This window comes from Olea europaea, chromosome 19, assembly GCF_002742605.1.
Source record: "Olea europaea var. sylvestris chromosome 19, O_europaea_v1, whole genome shotgun sequence".
In the NCBI taxonomy this organism is placed as follows: Eukaryota; Viridiplantae; Streptophyta; class Magnoliopsida; order Lamiales; family Oleaceae; genus Olea; species Olea europaea.
In genome coordinates this window covers 2914930-2935219 of record NC_036255.1, presented here as the reverse complement: position 1 = coordinate 2935219, position 20290 = coordinate 2914930, and the positions used below count along the sequence as shown (strand labels likewise).

Below are 20290 nucleotides of genomic sequence, written 5' to 3'. Positions count from 1 at the left end.
AATATGAGTCCAACAGAGACCACTTGATTACATTATTTAGGTGATAAGTAATGATTGTAATTAGCTATTCAAACACACATGGAGTGTCGAACATGGAATGATTTAAATTTTTGTGATTGCAATATTTAACTGCAGTTCTTGAGATAAATACTTGAATACTATTTTGAAGCATACATGGTAGAAAGTCAAATCAGATTGCAGACTATTTTTTCCGTTGCTTTAATCATATTAAGTTTTGTTTTGATCAAGGAAGGGAGAAAGGATAAATTTGAGGGAATTTAATAAGTGTATTTCTTACATTTATCTCACCTTTTAAGCGAGGTATTTTTGTGTAATATTTCAGGTGTTTTGGATCTAATTATTATTTATTTTAGTTCATTTTCAAGATTGTAGGAAAAAAATTCCCAAACTTGAGTATATTGATTAAATCGGCAAGAAAATGAGAAGAAGTTGAAATTTTGAAATGAAGATCGAGAACTGAGCATAGGATAGTGTTTGTGTGGTGGTAGCCAGCTTTTGATGGTTGTGATGGTGCAGATGTTCCACTAATTTTGATGATGAAATCAGAGAAGAGACGGAGGTTGAAATGGCGAATTTAGTGGCAAGTGGGTGGGGATTCTAGTACTGGTGGCAATATAAAATAGCAATGGTAGTGCGTATAGCTTTTTTTGGTGGAATGGAGTGGAAGATGGTGGTGGTAGAGATTTAGGGTTGGTAAGAAATAGGGTTGTGGTTTGTCGATGACACTGATGATGTCAATGATAATGGTGGTGGTGGCAGCGGATAATATTATATTACATGTTTAACAAAAGTATAAAAGAAAATGCTACTTGTACATATTTTTTTAACATGTTGGTTTATAGGTACTGAGCTAACAAGATTTCATAAGCTTTTTTTTTTTTTTTTGGTTCCATAAATGATGTGAAATCTTACCGGTTTGCAGCTAATTTTGTTAGTAGATGACGATGGATTTCAATACTAATAATGATAAAAGGAAGAAAAGATTAAGATCTAATATGTAATTTTTCTTAAAAGGTTTCTATATGAACTTGATTTTTCAAATCCTCAAACTAATTTTACGTTCTTTGATTCACAAAATTAATTTTATCCCTATTTTGACAAGAATTATTTTTTTATAGCCTTAAAAAAAGGAAACATTAAAAATACTTCAGTAAAATAAATTTGTAATCAATAAAAGGGAAAATTTTCAAACTAGTCTTTTTTATTCAAAACGAAGTTGTTTTTGCCATTTTTATGCCCCTATTTGATTTGAATAAAAAATAGAATTTTAGTATATTTTGATAAAAGCTGACGAAATGTATGATTAAAAAATTGATAAAAATTGTATGTCTAATGAAATGCATGGTCAAAATTGAGTTTCAATTTAGGCCTAAAGTTACTTGTCTAAAATGAATATTAATCTAAGTGGTGTAGTATAAAAATCCATAGAAATGAATTTTAAGAAATGAGAGATAAAAGGGGCTAAATGTCAATCCAATCATGTGAAATGATTGTAGTGCTTCTTCTATTAATAATAAGTCCCATAAGCAAATCTAAACAAAGTTGACCATGACAACTAGAGTATCTAAATGGACCGGAAATAATAGTCGACTTTCAATTTTGCCTACTTTGACAGATGTCTGGATTATTCGAGATTAGTGCCAAAAGAAAGAGACATAGCCCCTATTTGATATAAATTAAAATTAGATTTTTAGCAGATTTTAATAAAAGTTGATGAAATGTGTGGTTGAAAAGTTGCGAATCCTATAAAATGTGTAGTTAAAATTAATTGTTGACTTTAATCAATTTTTTAACGGTAACAAACAGGGTCCGTGTCTAAATGATATAGAAACTCTCATCGTATTTGTCTTATTTAACAAGTATTCCTAAATAGTTCTCAAAAAGTGCAAAAAGGATAATAGAAAATTTGACTAGTTATAAAACAAAAGTTGAAAAACATTTGGCGTTGTCTTCAAGTGACCTTCCCGTCTTAATAAAGCATTAAAAATGGCAACAAATACTCTTACATAAACCACAACTCAAACAAGAATTCCCCTCTCCAAGCACTTGCAGTGAGATTTTAATATGGCTTTATTTGCAATGACGTCAGTTAATTGAGGTCGTAGTCGATTTGTTCTTTGAATAAGAATAACGTGTTACGCCTCATCCTGTAGGCTCCATTTCGTCGACCCACTGAAACCTTTACGATGAAGCCACATGGATCATTGGCGTCTGTAGATCCGAAGTACCGAAGCCACACTCACCGAGGTGTCAAAACCATACTCACTGAAGCAATCCCATGTTAAAGACGAAGGGTCGAAGCTTGTCTGCCGAAGTAACGAAGTTCAATACAAGTCAAAGCCGAAGCCCAAATACAACTGACAACCCACACATGAGGATTCTAAATTTATGTATGGAATCCATTTGAAATGATTGATGTGATTTTTGTAATTAGTAAAATGTCTTGTCAGTTTAGATAATAAAGTGATTGCTCTTTGTAAGAGCATTAAAAGTGCCACAGGTTAGGTAGTTTAAATTGATGCTTAGGATTATATGCCTCGGTTAAGGAGATGAGATCACATGAATTTTCATTCAATGGACATAATTTTATTTGTAATATTATAAATACTCCTTCTATGTATTATTTGGATACTAATGCAAATCAATACACTTGAAGAAACTACTATTTATGTTCTTTCTTGCTGATAGGGTTGAACAACGAAACCGTCAAACCACCAAATCGAATTGAAACCGTTGGTTTGGATCCACGTGGATCCGTCAACACTTTGGTTTTGAGCCGAACCAAACCGCTTTGAAGTGATTTGATTTAGGTTTGAATTTTTGCAAACCGTTTCAAACCGCCATACCACTAAAAAAAAAAAAAAAAAAAAATCAGTTTTAATTTAAATTTTATTCAACCCAAGTAAAACCAAATACATCCCAATTGAAAGAAGACCTTCATATTAGGCCCAATCCAATTAAATTCAATACCCAACTTAACAAAATACCCAATTAGATAATTACCCAACTCCAAGACTCCAGCCCTCAAACGTGAAACGTGGTTCTTCAACTCTTCAATTTTTCGACTTTGTAACTTCTAGGTTATTTCTCCCTCTTTCAAGTTCTAACAACAAAGGTATGTGACTTTCTACTATCTATATTTTTATATATTGATTCTTTATTTTAATTCATGTTCATGTAGGGAGTGTTGTTTGTTAATTTTCTACTTATTCTCTTAATTTCCTTTTATATTGATTTGAATAATGGAAAAAAGGTTTTGCTACATTAATATGAATGTTGTTCCACCTGGCCTAATATTTATGAGCATACTGTAATCAAATGTTATTTGGATGATAAAGAGACATTAAACAGATTTTAGGTCTTTCATTTCTGGTTAGTTTTTCATAATTATCTTGGTAAAATAATTTCTTTATTTTATATATGAATGAGGTTTCTGTTATTACAATAATAATTCTAATGATTTATTGTTTTATTGAGACATGTTATGATGTTGTATGGAAGATTAATGGGTTTGCAGTTTTCATTTGAATTTTGTTAGGTAATTCCCAATAATAAAATAGAGATTATTATAGAAGACGGTCAAGGTATTGAAAATGATTTTACACTTGAATTCGAGGAGGTGCAAATAGAAGTATTCAGTTGGCTCCCTGCAGCTATTCCTCGTGTCCTTAGTACCCGTTTGTCTCAGCAGGGGTTTGGTTAAAAGAACACCTTGTTGGTCTACTATACTGCTTAATATTATATATAACTGAAATGTGTGTATTAAAGAATCTTCTCCGCCAAATGGTTATTGGAACCATGAGATCTTTGCTTAGAGAGGCAAGACTCTGGCCCAAAATAAGTTTAGCCAAAACATGCAAAATGTCTAGTTGAACTTGAATTCTAGCTCATTGTGTTTATCTTTTTTTGTTTATTCAGTTATTCTTGTGGTAAAAAAAAATTAAAAAAACACACTATATTCAAGCCTTTTTGGTATTTCATAATTGATTAGGAGTTTCTTTACAAACTGTTGCAAGTGGGGGGTCTGCCTTGAAATCTTTTGCTGTTCATATTCTTTTGTATATTAAGTTTGACGTCATGTTGAATAATATGATTTTTTCGTATGTAGACAATCGAATATGGATTCAACTTTAGAAGAGCAAAGTAATCATGGGACCGATGATAAAATTCCAGTAAATAGTGAAAATATGAATTTGCAACAAAGTGTGAAGGGTAAGAAGGGACATAAAAGGTCCGATGTGAGGGCTCATTTTGATATAAAGAATGATGGAACTGTAGAATGCATTTATTGTAGACAAGTGTATGAGCATCAATCTAAAGGTGGGACTTGTACATTGTGAAATCATATCGAGGATTTATGCAAAAAATATCCATATAGGTTTCAAGTCAAAAGGCAAAAGACATTAAATTTCTATGGTAACTCTAGAAATGATGAGGTTTTAGAGAGTGTTAGTAGTGGTGGACAACTTGTGAAGTTTACTCAAAAAGGGGTGAGAGAACAGATTACTAAGTACCTTATATTATCTGAGTTACCTTTTTGACACATTGAAGATGAAGGTTTTCAGTGTTATACAAGGTATTTTTTCTGACTTTTGATTTTCCTTCAAGAATGACAGTTGCTAGGGATATATATTGTTTGTTTCTCGATGAGAAGAAGAAATTGAGGAAAGAATTGAGTAAACACCGGGTTTGTTTGACTACTGATTGTTGGACATCTACACAAAATGTAAGTTACATGTGTTTGACTGCTCATTGGGTTGAAGATCATTGGAGACTTAAAAACGAATCAAAAGTTTTATCCAAGTCCCCAGCCATAAGGGTGATATGGTAGGAAAAGAATTGATATCTTGCCTTCAGGATTGGGAAATTAATAAGATTTTCTGTGTGACGGTTGATAATGCCTCATCTAATGACGTAACAATAATGAAATTGAAGAGTTGTTTTCTAGAGAAGAAGAATGGTCTAGTTCTTGGGGGAGAAATGCTTCATATGAGGTGTTGTGCTCACATTCTCAATCTTATAGTCTGTGATGGTTTAAAAGAAATTAGCAAGGCTATTTCATTTATTCGCAATGCTGTACGGTATGCTAGATCTCCCCCAGCACGACTAAAAAGATTTCGAGAGAGGTGCAAGGATGCAAATATTGAGTCTCGAGATTTATTGTGTTTGGATGTATCAACTAGATGGAATTCCACCTACATGATGTTGCAGGCTGCAATAAAGTTTAAAAAGCATTTGATGTTTTGGAAAGTGATGCAAACTATACAACGTATTTTGATGAAGAAAGGTCTAATGGGAAAAATATAGATGGACCACCAACACATGTCGATTGGGACCAAGCAGAAGCATTTGTTGGATTCTTGAAGACTTTTTATGATATGACATTGAAAATTAGTGACTCTTTATATTTAACGTCAAACACTTTCTTTCAAGAAATATGTGAAATTCATGCGGAGTTGAATGAATTAGCTAAAGAGTCAAATAGTATGATAGGATCCATGACAGTTAGCATGAGAAGAAAATATGATAAGTATTGGGGGTAATCTTGAAAAGTTTAATCAATTGTTGTTCATAGCAATAGTTCTTGACCCTAGATGCAAGTTGGAATTGCTTAAAGTTGGGTTTGAACTTATTTATGATGTACAAATTGCAAACATGTTGTTAAAAAAAGTTGAAAACACGCTTCACAGGTTATATGAATGCTATAAGGAAATAATGGCTCCACCATTAGTCCCACCTAAGGATGCTACTCAACCTAGAAGCCAAAGTGCTTTACAAACTACTTTGGGAACTTCTAAACATGTTCCCTCAATTTTTAGAGCTAGGTTTATGCAAGAAACTCAAGCAGAGAAGAATGATTTGGTGGACCATTTAAATGATCATTGTGAAGATTTGACCAAAGATGATTTCAACATATTAAATTGGTGGAAATTGAATGAAAATAAGTACAAGATGTGTTAGCCATTCAAATATCTACGGTTGCTTCTGAGTCTGCATTCTCTACCAGTGGTTGGATTCTCGATCCCTTTAGGAGTTCATTGAGTGCAAAAATGGTTGAGGTAGTGATTTGCACTAAGAATTGGTTACATAGTAACAAGGAACCTATTGTAATTCATCAATATTTGGATGAAGTAGAAGTATTGGATGATTCAGAAAAAGCTATAGAAGGTATTATCGTATTTTATCTTTCTATTCACTTTATTTTATAGTTTTTTACACCATATAATTTTAATAAATGCATATATTTGTTATATGCAGATAACGAATCATGTGTTACTATTGGAGATGTTTTGCCAATTAGTATTGATTAAGAGGTTAGAACAAATTGTTTCACTCCATTGAATTATTAGAACTGAAAAATATTTGTTCATAAAATACTAATATTTATATTTTAACGTGATATTTAAGATTAAAATTTATGATTTAACTTGTTCGATGTATATTTTTTTCGTTAAACCGAACCAAACTGAAAAAGGTGGTTTGGTTTGAAAAAATTTCAAACCGCTTTAAGTGGTTTTGTTTGAAAATTTGTCACAAACTGTCCAAACCGAACCATGTGCACCCCTACTTGCTGATCATACACTTGTATCTGCTTGAGTTAAGATTATCCAGCTTTAATTAAGTTGTTGGCGATTGGTTAGTATCGCACAATCGTTCTTAAAATATAGTATCAGAACCCGAACATATTTGTCTCGTGTTATAGAGTATTTTCACGTTCAAATCTTAAGTACTATTGACTAGCATCATATTCCTACATGTTGAAATTTTCTTAGGTGTACACGAGAAAGTCTGATATTTATTGTCCACATCACCTTAAAAAAAAATGAGGTCTGACGTAAGGTAATCTATAAATTTACGTACTTTGCCACTTACGTTGAAGTGAATCAATTCAAATTCAATAGATTTATTTCTCACAAGACTAGGAGGGTTAACTGCACGGCAAACAAGCCAATCGACCCGACTCGTCCCTTTAACGCCCAAAATGCATTCGTGCTGAGCAGGTGATATCATATATGTCGTCTTAGAGGGCACATTGTCCAAAAAGAAAAAGTGAAATTCTTCTAATCCCTCTCCGCCTCTCTCACCCCATCCCTCGTCCAGACTACTTTACAAAAACAAAATCTGATTTCACGACAACAAAAGCCTTAAAATCTTCGACAGTTTGGGCAACTGCGAAAACCCGAGTTTGAAAATCTCATTTCAAAATCACCAATTCAATCATCGTTAACTATTTAATTATTGTAAAATTCGAGGGGGGCTATGGCTGATTATTCCAAGGAAGATTTCCTGCAGCTGATCAAGCGTCTTGGCACTTTTTTCACCATCAAGACTTCCAATCTTTTCCGTAATTTGGTTCAACTTCTGTCTCTACCTGTTCAATTTCTTTTCTATTTGTGATTATTCGCATATGATGATTTTTCCCCATTTTTATGTGAATTTAGTGATTATAGGATTCTCTCATTTTATTAACTAATGTTTTGAACTTTAATGAGTTCTTTTACCTTTAATGGCGGATGAAATTTTGGTTTGTTAATCGGTAATAAAATAATTGGCTTACAAGTTACTGAAAATTGGTTATCAAATTTTTTTCTTGGTAATGGATTAAAGTAGAAGGAGAAAAAAATGTACTTACGAGTGTGTTAGATGGCCAACACTTAGCTGTTGCCTGTTGGTATTAAGAAATGGCCATATTTTTTTCCAAGAAATGAGCTAATTCATGCTGGGCTGTCTTTAATTGTTGGTAGTTTAAGAGAGAAACTAGTTTGTGATGCAAATGATTACTGGTTTCAAGTGTGTTTAGAAATATAGAACTGAAAATATGCCAATATCTTAAAGTTTGAAATGTTGCTGAGAATGTGCAGTTGATTGGATTAGTCTGATATCCACATTATTTGTCCTTGCAGAGTGTCACTTCATTACTTAAATGTCAAGACTCCTTATTTTAATGACAACTGCATTGCATTGAATTGAATATCTAGAACTTTTTTGTATTTCGGTGAGTGTGAGTTAGCAATTGACATAATTTTGAGTAATTATTTCGCTGACCTGTTTCCGGTTTTTAATACGTTCCGGAAATGGTTGGGGGAGTATTTATTATGTGATTTTGTGTAATGGTTTATGGAATGTTAACCTACACCTATGAGCACTTAAGTAGTTATGTTATGTATAGTTATTTGAAATTGACTGGTTATTACTTAAAAGTAACTTGTCTTTAAACTTTGCATTCTTGGCAAAATCATCCGCCGTTTGTTTATTTGATAAAGCAGTTACATGTTCAATGAAAAGACAGCTTAGCATGTATAAAATATAATGATACCCCCTTTTTGTAACAAGTGGTCGATTCTGTCAACGGATTTGGACATTATTGGTGCAATGAATTTGGATTGTATTATTTCCTGGGAGTTTGCTTGTTGATGAGGTTTTGGAATTTGTGAAAAAGGAATTGGTAGCAGATAATTCGCAGCACAGAGAAGCTCATGACATGTTGGAAGGACTAAGACATGTATACCAATGTCTGAAAAGGCTCTATTGCGTCACAACAGCTTCTGTCTCCATCAGGCGAGGTGCAAGTCTTGAGGCCCTTTAAGAAATAAGCCTCTACACAAACCCATTGAATACTTCAATAAGTTACATAATACACTCCAAAGTACAAAAGTAGAAAAAGTAAAGTAGGTCTAAAATGTACAATTCAGCAATATAATGTTAACATATTAGTTTTGGGTGAATGATAATTAACCCTGCAGTCATCAAGTAAAAGAAAACACTGAAGGAAATAATTAACCTGGCACAAGTAGAAGAAAATGTAAGATATTGAAACAGATGATATCCTGAAGTTCACAACTAACCACTAACTAGCAAGTGCAACTAAAGGAAAAAAAACACAAGAAAATATCAGTAAGTGGCAAGTAACAATAAGTCTGAAACTAATTCTCTAATTAACCATTCTTTGCAAGAATCTTAAATATTGTGGCTTTTGAAGAAAAGAAAAAGAGACACTGAGACAACAAAAAATAGTGTACAAGAAAGAAAAGAATGTCTCCTAACACTGGTAGTCATTCCTCGGTCTTTAGCTGCTGAAAAGATATAATGTCATTGATGGAGGGTTGTCAAACTGCAGTTGTAGGAATATAAGGCTAGGGCATTAAAGACTTTTTAACTTATTCTCTTCTCAATATGCAATTTTTCTTCTTAGTTTTAGAGTTGGAATCTGTTGCCAGTCTTCAAGGGGCAAGACTTGATAACATGCACCCAAGGCATACCTTTGAGACTCCTTATGAGCTCCTCACATTGTGGGCCTCAAGACGTGCCTAGGGTACTCTTGCGAACACCTAAGCGTGTAAAAGAAGTATCATTCTTCTTAGGCTAAAGAACTTGTAAATTGCGGATAAAGAATTTCCATCCTATGATTATAAGGAAGAGTTGAGATTTGAGAGCTTATGCTGAAGTTGTGTGGAGCAATTCTAGCTATATGTATAACTGTAAACCAGAACATAAATGCTCAAGTTCTAATAAATATTTAGTAATTTGACCATTCACACACGGCCGATCTTAGGGCAATGAGAGTGCACTAAATGTATTGCTGCCAACAAAAAAATATTGCTATGGCAAATAATAGAGCTTGCAATCCCCAAAAATGTATCTAATGTGAGTTGTACTTTCTCTATCAGCTTATCAAATCTGTACTTTTTCTCCTTTTTTTAGATATTGGCTTCTCTAATTATGTATTATTCTCTGGTGTAAGATTTCCAGACTGTCTAAAGAAACTCATTCCTCAGTTTGAACATCAGGTGACGTATGAGGTTTGGCAGATAATTACGAAAAAAGTGAAGCAGGAAATAACTCTAAAATGGAAATAGGAAATATCTTTCCAAATGTTCTATGGCAGATTGTACAGCTGTTAAAAAAGTTTGTAGACATCTTTTGAGGAAGAATTAATAGAACTTGACTATTCGATCGGTGGTTCTTAAACTCAACTCGACGAAGCCTTATGTCATCCCCTAATTATGTAGGATCGGTCCACTAGCCTCATTAACCAATTGATAAACTCCCGATCACAAATCCAAATAGGTTTTCTGAATATATGTATACGCGTGTGCACACAGATTTATGTTTGTATATTTTGTCTTTCACTGTAGATTTCTTTCTCTCTCCTAGAATTGTATGATTTGAATATCATTGTGTCATCTGACACTGTGTTTGCCTTGCTTCTTAAGTCATATGCCACAGGAAATATGCCTTTCCTTAAAAGAATTCGACAACCTTAGACTTCCTACACTCGGGGCGAGCACCAGATTTTGAATGAACATATTCTTAGTGTACTAAGCATGTTCGTAACATGTGATGAACATGTTTGAAATTAAGGGAAAAATAGTGACAAAATTCTGGACAATTGTGATTGATTGGTGTTTGACGTGTATTGGAATTACGCCAGAATTATTAATTCACCGTTCATGTCCCAGCCTACAGAATGACCTAATGGAAGGAAAATGATATATTAACTACAAGTTATTGAGGTAGAATCACTAGCATTATTTTTAATCTCTTGTAGGAAACATAATGATACATATTTATAAAGTTGAGGTGCAGAATTAGCAATTAATTAATTTCTGTTTAATAGTGCAATGATCGTAACATGCATATATATTTTTTTAATACCAATTGATTTATAAATTTGGGGATCAATTGTAGGATTCACGATCTGTTGGGGCTATAGCTGGGCTAGCATTTGCTGTAGTTTTTACTTGGAGATTATTGAGAACACCTAGTGGATCGGAAAGAAGGCAACCGAAATGGCAGGCTTCTACAACTGGGAGTTCTGGCTCTAGTAATCATGCAAATGCCACTTTAAATGTGACATCTTCAGGCATTAGCAATTCTTCAGAATATTCAAGAACTCAGAATGTGATAGATGAGTTCTTTCAGCCTGTAAAGGTATGTGGGAATTGTTTTTCATGTTTCTCTGCAAAATTATATGGTGCTTTAACTGATTCATGGTTCACTTGATATTCTTTTCTCCAAATGCAGCCAACTCTTGGTCAAATAGTTCGTCAGAAGTTGAGTGAAGGGAGGAAGGTACTTCCTTGAATACTTAGTTACCTGATATTCATTTTCATTGTTTGTATGCACGTGTTTTTTCAGTAAGTTGGAATTATTTCATAGACATGAATTCTTGCAACTTCTCATAGCTGGTTTGGGTGATGTATAAGCTAACTAGGCAGATGATGATGATCATTAAATTAATCCATGGAAGCTATCATTACTTTTATTACTATAGAAGTGACTTTGTGAATTTGCTGGGTTGGGGCAATTTAAATGTAGTGGTCTGTGGTGGTTGTGTACAAGCTCTGTTTGTGGAAAGCTGTTCCTTCGAAAAATTCTTTTTGATGTTCAAGAGGTTCAGCTGTTACATTGCAACTACCTCAACGATGATTTTTGTTGAAGTGCATCTGGCCCTAGTTGAAGAAGAATAGAGAGATGGCCAATGAAATCAACGAAAAAGATTATTACTTGCATGGGCAAGCTATTGGTGTTGAACAAAAAAAAGTATATATTTCTTTTAAAATTTTGATCGGGCAAAGAAAATATTACTTTGTATTTATGATAGAAACATGGTCATATATAGCAGTTATGATGACAGTGGACGATCATAGTTTTACATATATCCAAAACATCACTTCCGATTAATCAAGTGTAATGTAGTTGAAGTTAACTACTTGTGGGTACATTTAAGATGAATATATCACATTATTCAATGAAAAGGTATGAGATATTTATCGATGCAAGCTACCTTGAGCGAATCCCACGTTAGTTCCAAGACGTTGGTCTCTAACTCTTTAACTACTTGTGGGTACATTTAAGATGAATATATCACATTACTTGGTGGAATAGATGAGCGCGGAGGTATTTGGTCAAGAGTTCGATTCTCCCTACTAACATTTTTTCGGTTGAACCTGTCGCATCGGGGGTTTGTCTATTGCGATTTACTTGGCTGGCGTGGTTTGCAGGCGATTGCATTAGTCTGAGGATTTACCCAGTGCGCACCAACGGCTGCGGGTTCTCCTGTGATAAAAAAAAAAAAACATACATATGATAAATTATGCAGGCGATAAAAATGAAAATATGTGTAATATGCCCAACTAATGGAACAGTTCAGAGTTCAAAAGTAATTTGTCCTACATGCTATTCTTTTAAAAAGCCTTGCAATTATGATTTTTAAATTATTTGATCTAGTTTTAGCGTATTGTAATGAATAGGCACCTAAAATGTCGATTAAGAAGTGGATAAAATTCACAATTTCCCATTTAGTTCTCATTTTAGCATTGGAAATGGATAGACTAAAATACATTATTAATCCATTAGTTTAGTCATTACCTGTATCTTCTTGTTAATGAGAAGTAGCTCAATAGCAATTTGAAATGGGGTAATAAAAAATTAAAAAAATTAAAATAAAAACGTAAAAAATTAGAGAGAACATTGACGTGAAAATTGACTAGACCCCACAGTTTTAGATACAGCACAATTAGTTTTCAAAACAATTTCTCTTTTAAGAATTAAATGATCACAACCATGTAACTTTCAGTCATTTTAAGCTATGTGAGGGGCTTTTAAAAAAATAATAATAATAATAAATAAATAAAAATTTTCAATAGTTTTAGAATTTTGGGCAAAATTTTAGGGAATAATTTTAGGATTTAGTTTCTGATCGAATAAATCCACGTGTCTCCAATAGAATGTGTGAATGTATCTATTAATCGAGGTAAACATAGAAAAGGAAGTATGACTAAGAAAATGTCAACTTTACCTTGACTCAAGCTTCTAAAATTGCTTGGGGCACTTTAGACTAGACTTGGTGATTGTTCTATAACTAGAACAAAAAATATATATTTTAATTCATTGTCCTCATTATATTTATCTGGGATTAACATAGATATCATAGTAAGATCTATATCAAACATAGAGATTCAAAAGTCTGAATGCAATCTTGTCTTTGTAGTCTTATCATTTTCTTTATTATCATTTACATGACAATTTCTTTTGATACTTTCACAAATTATGTTGTGCAGGTAACATGCAGGTTACTTGGTATAATTCTTGTAGAAAGCAGCCCAGAGGAGCTGCAGGTTATTACTCTCTTCCGTTCCTTTCATGTTTTTGGAAACATCATTCAAGGAACCATTTGATCTCATGTTTATCTATTTATTTGCAGAAACAAGCAACTGTGAGATCGTCTGTAGTAGAGGTGTTGCTTGAGATCACAAAATTTTGTGATCTTTATCTCATGGAAAGGGTTCTGGATGATGAAAGTGAGGTATGCTCAACATGGCACGTGTTAATCGTTATTAGTTGCTATCATCGTTTTTCTTTTCTTCTTTCTCTGTTACACAGACATCGCATGTCGTTTAGAAATAACTGTGCAGAGTAATGCAAGTAAAAATGATTGTTCTTTTCCTGGTGGTATTTTTAGTGTTTCTTTTACTTTCAACTACCACTAGATTGTTGGGTTTCAGCTTTTATTTTGTCTTCTATTTGTTATCCGTTGCCATAGTCTCTCTTTCCCACACAATGTCATCGCATCTTTTCAGCCACTAAAAAAGTCTGCAGAGTTCTTTAAGCTTATCTGCAAATTAGTTGTGTATTAATAAAGCAATACATGTATTTTGGTAAATAGTAATCATACATATTAGACCAAACATACATGCATATGCATCTTCAAAAATGCATTTGCTTTGTTTATGTGTCATAAATGTGCTTTATCAGTTTTTGCTTAAGTGCTTGCATTATCGAGGCCTTGCCAAAACATTCAATCTATTCAATTAGAGTGCTGGTAGCTATCGGTTTCAGAATTTTTATTTATTTATTTTTTATTGTCATGGATATTTGTCAAAATAAATGTAGTGTCTTGTAGCTTTGTCCCCAGATTTTATTATTATTGATCCACATGCCACAAAATTTTAGTTATTTAAAATTCTAGCCTCAGATGTGAAAATATTGATAGAAAGTTCTGGTTTAAGTTGTTGTTGGATGTATTCAATTCTAGTGCTAAAGTAACGGTAACAGAGTACAGATGTTTTTCACAGGTTTAATGTAACGACTTGGCCTCTATGTTGAAATCGTATGTTGAAATCGTTAACTTACGTACTGTCCGCTATGGGAGATTTAAGCTCATCTTACTTCTCACGACTTTCTGTCACTGCCTTATCAGATACTTAAATTGAATCCTGGTACCAATTGAGGTCTTGGGTTCGAATTTCAGGGGACGTGCCAAAAATCCGTAATGGGGTAAGAGGGTAGATGCTCTCCCAAAATGGATAGTACATATGCTATAACGGCTTGAGCACAAGGCTATGGTCATTACATTTAGTTCAAAATATATATATGAGTTTAAATTCAGAATAATGAAGTTTATACCTTCTTGGAAGGTGATGAAATAACCTATGAACTCTTCCATTTTTCCTTTTAGAAATAGTAATTATACATACAAGTCAGTTGCATCTCGACCAGCATGAAATAGTTAGTATCAGCGAGTTTGACACCTTGTAGCGTATTAACTTCTTTCAGAAGATTATATACATGCAGGTCATGTGTTCTTTAACCCAAAAACTCTGGGGATTAATTTTGAAAACTAGTAGGGATATGCAAGGACAAACCATTTTATTATCATTATAATGACATGATTTTTGTACATATTTAAATTTGCATGTGTGCTGAACTTGTATAATATATTTTAAAGTTTACATATAGGTTAAAAAAAAAAAAGAAAAACCTACGAGGTGGTTGAATAGGTTGTTTAGGTCTGTTTCAATCTGTTCAAACTTTTATGCGAGTGCTTCTCACAGTTTTTACATTTTACGATCAGGCTGAATATCACTCAGAATGTAAATAAAACGTATAATAAAAAATTGATTAAGTTTTCAGAATTTTTAATGCACCAAAGAGTTTCTTTAACAAAAAAATAAAAATAAAAAATCACTAAATCATTAAGTGTGTACAGCTTTCTCTTGAAGTCAATTATGCTTATGCATTTGTTTTCATAACTTGCAGTGCCTGATGCATTTGATTCATCTTGAACCATATGGGACAATTTTTTGGCTTGTTTGCTTTACATAAAATTGCTTTCCAAGCAAAGTGCTTATGGGACTTGTCACTCCACACCTTGAGATGGGAATGAAGTCGCCTATAAACTCACATCTTTTGCTACGATGAGTAGAAACGATAGGTTGTGGGTTGATTGTATTCTATTGTCAATGTCGGCATAGTTTGCAGCAAAATATATCATAAAGTGGTTATTGGGTGTTTTAAAAAAAAAAAAAAAAAAAAAAAATTTGCTTTCCAAGCAAGTGCTCTGTACTTTTCTAATAATGAGTATATATATAAATTATTTTTTGCTATCAACACCTCATATGTTCTGTCGTGATGAACTCTGTTATTGCTTTACATGTACTCCAGATTTCATCGTCACTAATAGGTTTATAAACTTTTGCAGAAGAAAGTTCTCATAGCCTTGGAAGATGCTGGGGTCTTTACATCTGGTGGCTTAGTCAAAGACAAGGTAATGACTGAAAAAAATTATTCCTATATGATAATTTAATAATAATGCCTCTCTTTTCATGAAACGTATTCAGATTTCTGCTATTTTTTCCTTGAATGTTGTTACTTCGGTAAAGTCAATGAGAACCCCTTGCTTATCAACTAGCTTTCCATAAAAATGGAATGTATAAATATTTTTATCATTTTGCTATAAAATTGAAAGATTTACAGAATAAACGGGTCAAATTTTTCCCCCCCTTACATGTCAAGGCCTGTCTTTGTTTTTAACTATCAAATTTGAATAGAAATTTGAACAACTTGAACAAAAAGGTGTGCAATGCGATGACTATCGAGGGGTTCGCTCATTTTGTACTAATCTTGCTTAAGAACACTTTAACTTTTGGGTTTGGTTGCACCCACGCCGAGATAAAGGAGGGTGGTGGCATGTTAACAATAAATGCAAAATTTTATCACATTTTATGACGTGAACTTTCTATAAATTTCTGTACGGCATGCCTTACGCTCTGCATTTGATATCAGGTGTAGTGTAAAGTTGTCTAGGGTTAGCTAGGCTGTAACCCATAAGCGACACTCTAGTGGACGGGTGATGAAGAATTTATCTAGGACGGTATAATTAGGATACAAACTCATAATACTGGGAAAGTTACAGGAAATTAGAACTAATAGATGTGATGCCTAAGAGGAAAGTCAACATGGCTTGCATGCAAGTGGTTAAATAATTGGAGGAAAGGTGAAAGAACTAGGAAAAATAATGATGTAAACTTTGGTATACAAACAGAAAATAAACTAAAATGGTGCTTATAAGAGCATCTTCAATAGCCTCTTTTCAAGGCAGAACCTCTTTATTTTAGAGAGTCAAACCCTCTTTTTAGGAGTCCAATAAACACTATATATATAATTTAAAATAAAGATTGGAAATGACTTCAATTTTAAAAAGCCAAACCCTCTCCCTATATACTAATTTAGTGATTTCATGATTTCCATCCACCATTTTCAAAATAGAGGGAAATGATCAAATAAATAGAGGGTAGCTAGGTAAAAATTGATAAAAGAAGTCATAATTGCTTATGGTTCTATAGTTATCTTTGAAATCAGGATAGATAATAAGGTATTAAGAAATTCTTGGCAAAAGAGATGCAAATCCATAGAGGGAATATAATAGATCTTGATGCCCACTATCTTCCGGGGTGAATTCCCTATTTGATTGAAGTTATCCTCTAATATATATCCCAAATTCCATTTTTTTTAATGACCATGGGTGTCCAAGCCAGTTTATGTGCAACTCGACTAATCCCACGGGACCCTGAAATTTACAGTCAGGTACTCACCTCTGTGGTTCTGAGCGAACTCGAACTGATGACTATTGGGGAGCAAACTCAAGACCTGATAACTGAATTACCCCTCAGGGTTATTTCCTAAATTCCATTAAGGGACATAAATTAGTGCTAAATAAATGGCCTGGCTCCCGTGTTGTTATGGCATTGGAGCATGAAAGAGCGATATGAGTTAATGAGAGCACTATTTCAAGGCATTCTTAAATTTAATAACTTGGACTTGAACAATAGGAAATTACCCATTCTAAATGTTGAAAGTTCACACCAAAAATAGTGGTTAGTGCAGCAAAATTAGGTGGAAATAGAGAGACATGTGAAGGGTGCAATGGTTGTGGAGAAGTTCAATTAAATGCAATAATAATAATAATAATCAAAAAGGACAATACAGTGAATAGAGGAGGACTAGTATGGTTTGACTAATTAGGTATTATTGTGATCTCTAGAGTATTTCACGCCTTTTCTTTATATAAATTGAAGGACGTCAAACAAATTTTTTAAGGTTTACAAAGCTTACTATTTATGCTGCCACGCCACATTATCCTATCTTATGGACAAATATTTATATATGACCTAATAATTATTATTATTATTATTATTTTTTGATACATGCTCAAAGGCCCTCTCAGGCGTTGGTAGAATATAACTGATGCTGCAGTGCCTTTGCCTTTTCTCTTTCTATTGCTCCTACTTCCGCTTATGTGACTTAGGGCCCCATTTGGCATAGCTTTTGAAAAGTTAAAAGGAGCTTTTGATTTTGAATTCGTTTAGTTAATCTTATGAAAGTGCTTTTTCTAGTTAGAAGAGTTTGTAAGCACTTCCCGGAGAGGAAGCTATTTTAAAAATTTGTTTTCAAAAAAATTATGGTAGTTTCCTCCAAAAGTTCTTTTACAGGAAGCAAAAGCTAAAGCAATGTCAAACAGGTCCTTTGTAATGCTTAATATGGGATGGAGGAGCATCCTTTGAAGCCTAGCCTGCCCGTTTACTTCCACGCAGAAAGAAAAGAAATGAAAAGCCCCTTTTGGTTATGGTTGAAAGGGTCTTGAGTAGTAATATGATGTGACAAAGAGTGCTTAATTCTTGTTACATAACCTATTGCAGGCCTCATTTTTTGGGAAAACTTTTATTTCTCCTTAATAATGATAGATCTATACCCCTGTATGTATGATTTCTAGCAAACTTGGTCTTTAACAGTTGAAGCGTGGATTTATGTACATCCACAAGTTCGTCTGAGATATTTATTTTGCACCGGGTAAAACTCCCAGAGAAAATGTGGCTAATTTTAATTTCTGGTTCAAGATTATGTAGTCTCTGACTTGTTTCAAATTCATCTATGAGACAATCTTTTGTTCAACTATCTATTTAAAATTTTTTTTCCAACATACTTCAAGTTGCTTATTGTTCGTATTTTATTCTCTAACAAATGAACTTGCAGGTTCTTTTCTGTAGCACAGAGATTGGACGGACATCTTTTGTGAGACAACTTGAACCGGATTGGCATGTAGACACAAATCCTGAAATTGTTACGCAATTAGCGGTATATTTCAAATTTCTTAATTAAATATTTTTTATTCCATTTTATTTTATTTACTCTTCTATTTTCCATTAGATCAATGATTAAATATGGATGTAGGGCTATATGATAAATTTAAAATGCTCTGAGTCAGAAACATTTGGCCAGGAATTTATGTTTACACGGTTATCTTTTAGTTGATGAAGACTATCTCAAATGTAGGATATTTCCCTCTACCAAATCGTTAATTTGCAGTGTTTTAGAAAATCACCTTTATTTTTTACACGATGCCACCGCAATTTTAAATTGCACTTTTTTCTCCACTTTCTACTTCATGTTTCTGAATAATTTTATATGTGGATACCATTTTTTTTCCCGACTTTGATGAAAAAATTTTGAGTCTTAAAAATAAATAAGTTCATTTATGGACAACTCAAATGAGTATACTTTTAGGGGGATCACCGAGGCCAAGCGAACTAAGGTGTTTCATTGTGCAGATTCTCAAACTAAGAAATATTTTTTTTCTCTCTCTCTCTTTTTTATTTTTTTATTTTTTTGTGTGCCAAGGTCATACTAGCAAAATATTTTTCTTCAAGCCTCGTGACTGGTTGAGGAACTAATATGAGTACGAGCTGAGCTGGATTGAGATAACACCTTTTGTTTTACGTTGAATGGCAACAAATTCAAGTCTACAACAATCAAAACAAGTTCCAACTACTAAAAGCTGTCATTGAAGTGATATCAAATAATAGTTACCCAGGTGAAAAACAGTGGTGCCTTCCATAAGAATCGAATCAACAACACTCCCCACTACTACAATTAGATCCTTCAGTTCTATGGTGAAGCATAAAACAGAGGAATGTTCACTATAATTGGGCAGGGGTAATCTACATTCCTCTTTTTCTGATTTGAATTTCAGGAACTGGTGTTTGGGTTTTGTAAATAATTTCTTTCAATGTCCAAACTTATAATCCTTAATTTAATATAATTTAAGCTGAGCCACGTTGTTTGTGTCCTGTTTTTGACTAAGAGGTTCCATTTCTAATTATTGTTTGAGAAGATACTAGGTTTTGCAAAGGGAAGAGGGTTCCAATTTGTCACCATCCCCAAAATTGTGCCCACTTTCAGAAATGGATAAATCTATTGGTACATAATTTTGGATGGATCCAAGTACTACATTGATTATTATCAGCTGTTGATGTTCATAAATTATGTAGTCATTGTATTCTAAAATGTACATTTGATCTTGCAAGAAACTTTTTTAGGTGCTTCATGGAATTTTGATATTCATAATCAGCCATTACCATTTTGAGATTTTACCGGATGTAACTCAAAAGTAGTCGTTTCGTTGTGAAAATCATGTGTCAAATCTTCGATTGGAAATTAGTCAACGAGGGAGTGTGGTGAATGCTTATTTTAAATATATAAAACTATCTCAATCTATTAGATATGAAGTCTCTGAAGTATACTTTGTGGTTGCATGAGCCATTTGAATTATTTCAGGATATGCCTCTGTACCTTAATCAATGGGACCCAGTGAAGTGCCATCTCACATTGCCTTATGTTATGGTTAAACATACAATGACTGGCAATGGAGTCTTGAAAGGCCTCAGCAGTCCGGCTGTGAATCATAGTCTATTGGCGTAGAGAAGTCACTAGTCCACGAAAAGGGGGTCTTCTTGTGTCTCACTCTCCTTGCTCAGGTTGTGGGGAAGAGCTTTTTTAGCTTTTCAAACTCTACTTGTTCAAAAGCCAATGAGAGTGTAAGTTTTGTTCCATGCTCTAAGTAGCTTCAACCTGCTCTTACGAGATATGCCTTGCCTGCATTAAGATAAGGAGGTGGCCCTTGGTCTTGTCTTTTTATGACAGTCATTTC

At 33.5% G+C, this 20290-nt stretch overlaps 1 protein-coding gene across 2 annotated transcripts; it reads left to right on the top strand.

The window, feature by feature from the left end:
- Window positions 1-6974: 6974 nt before the first annotated feature.
- LOC111368500 (peroxisome biogenesis protein 22-like) lies at window positions 6975-20086 on the top strand. Of its 2 annotated transcripts, none has more exons than XM_022989768.1 (8): window positions 6975-7374; window positions 10711-10953; window positions 11047-11094; window positions 13086-13142; window positions 13229-13330; window positions 15506-15571; window positions 18337-18438; window positions 19918-20086. In XM_022989768.1, the coding sequence occupies exons 1-8, from the start codon at window positions 7282-7284 to the stop codon at window positions 20059-20061; spliced, it is 855 nt and encodes a 284-aa protein (XP_022845536.1). In that variant the 5' UTR covers window positions 6975-7281; the 3' UTR covers window positions 20062-20086. The 2 variants fall into 2 exon arrangements, with proteins under 2 accessions (XP_022845536.1, XP_022845537.1); XM_022989769.1 differs by lacking the exon at window positions 19918-20086 and adding an exon at window positions 18982-19573 and having other exon boundaries at window positions 6979-7374.
- Window positions 20087-20290: the final 204 nt, after the last annotated feature.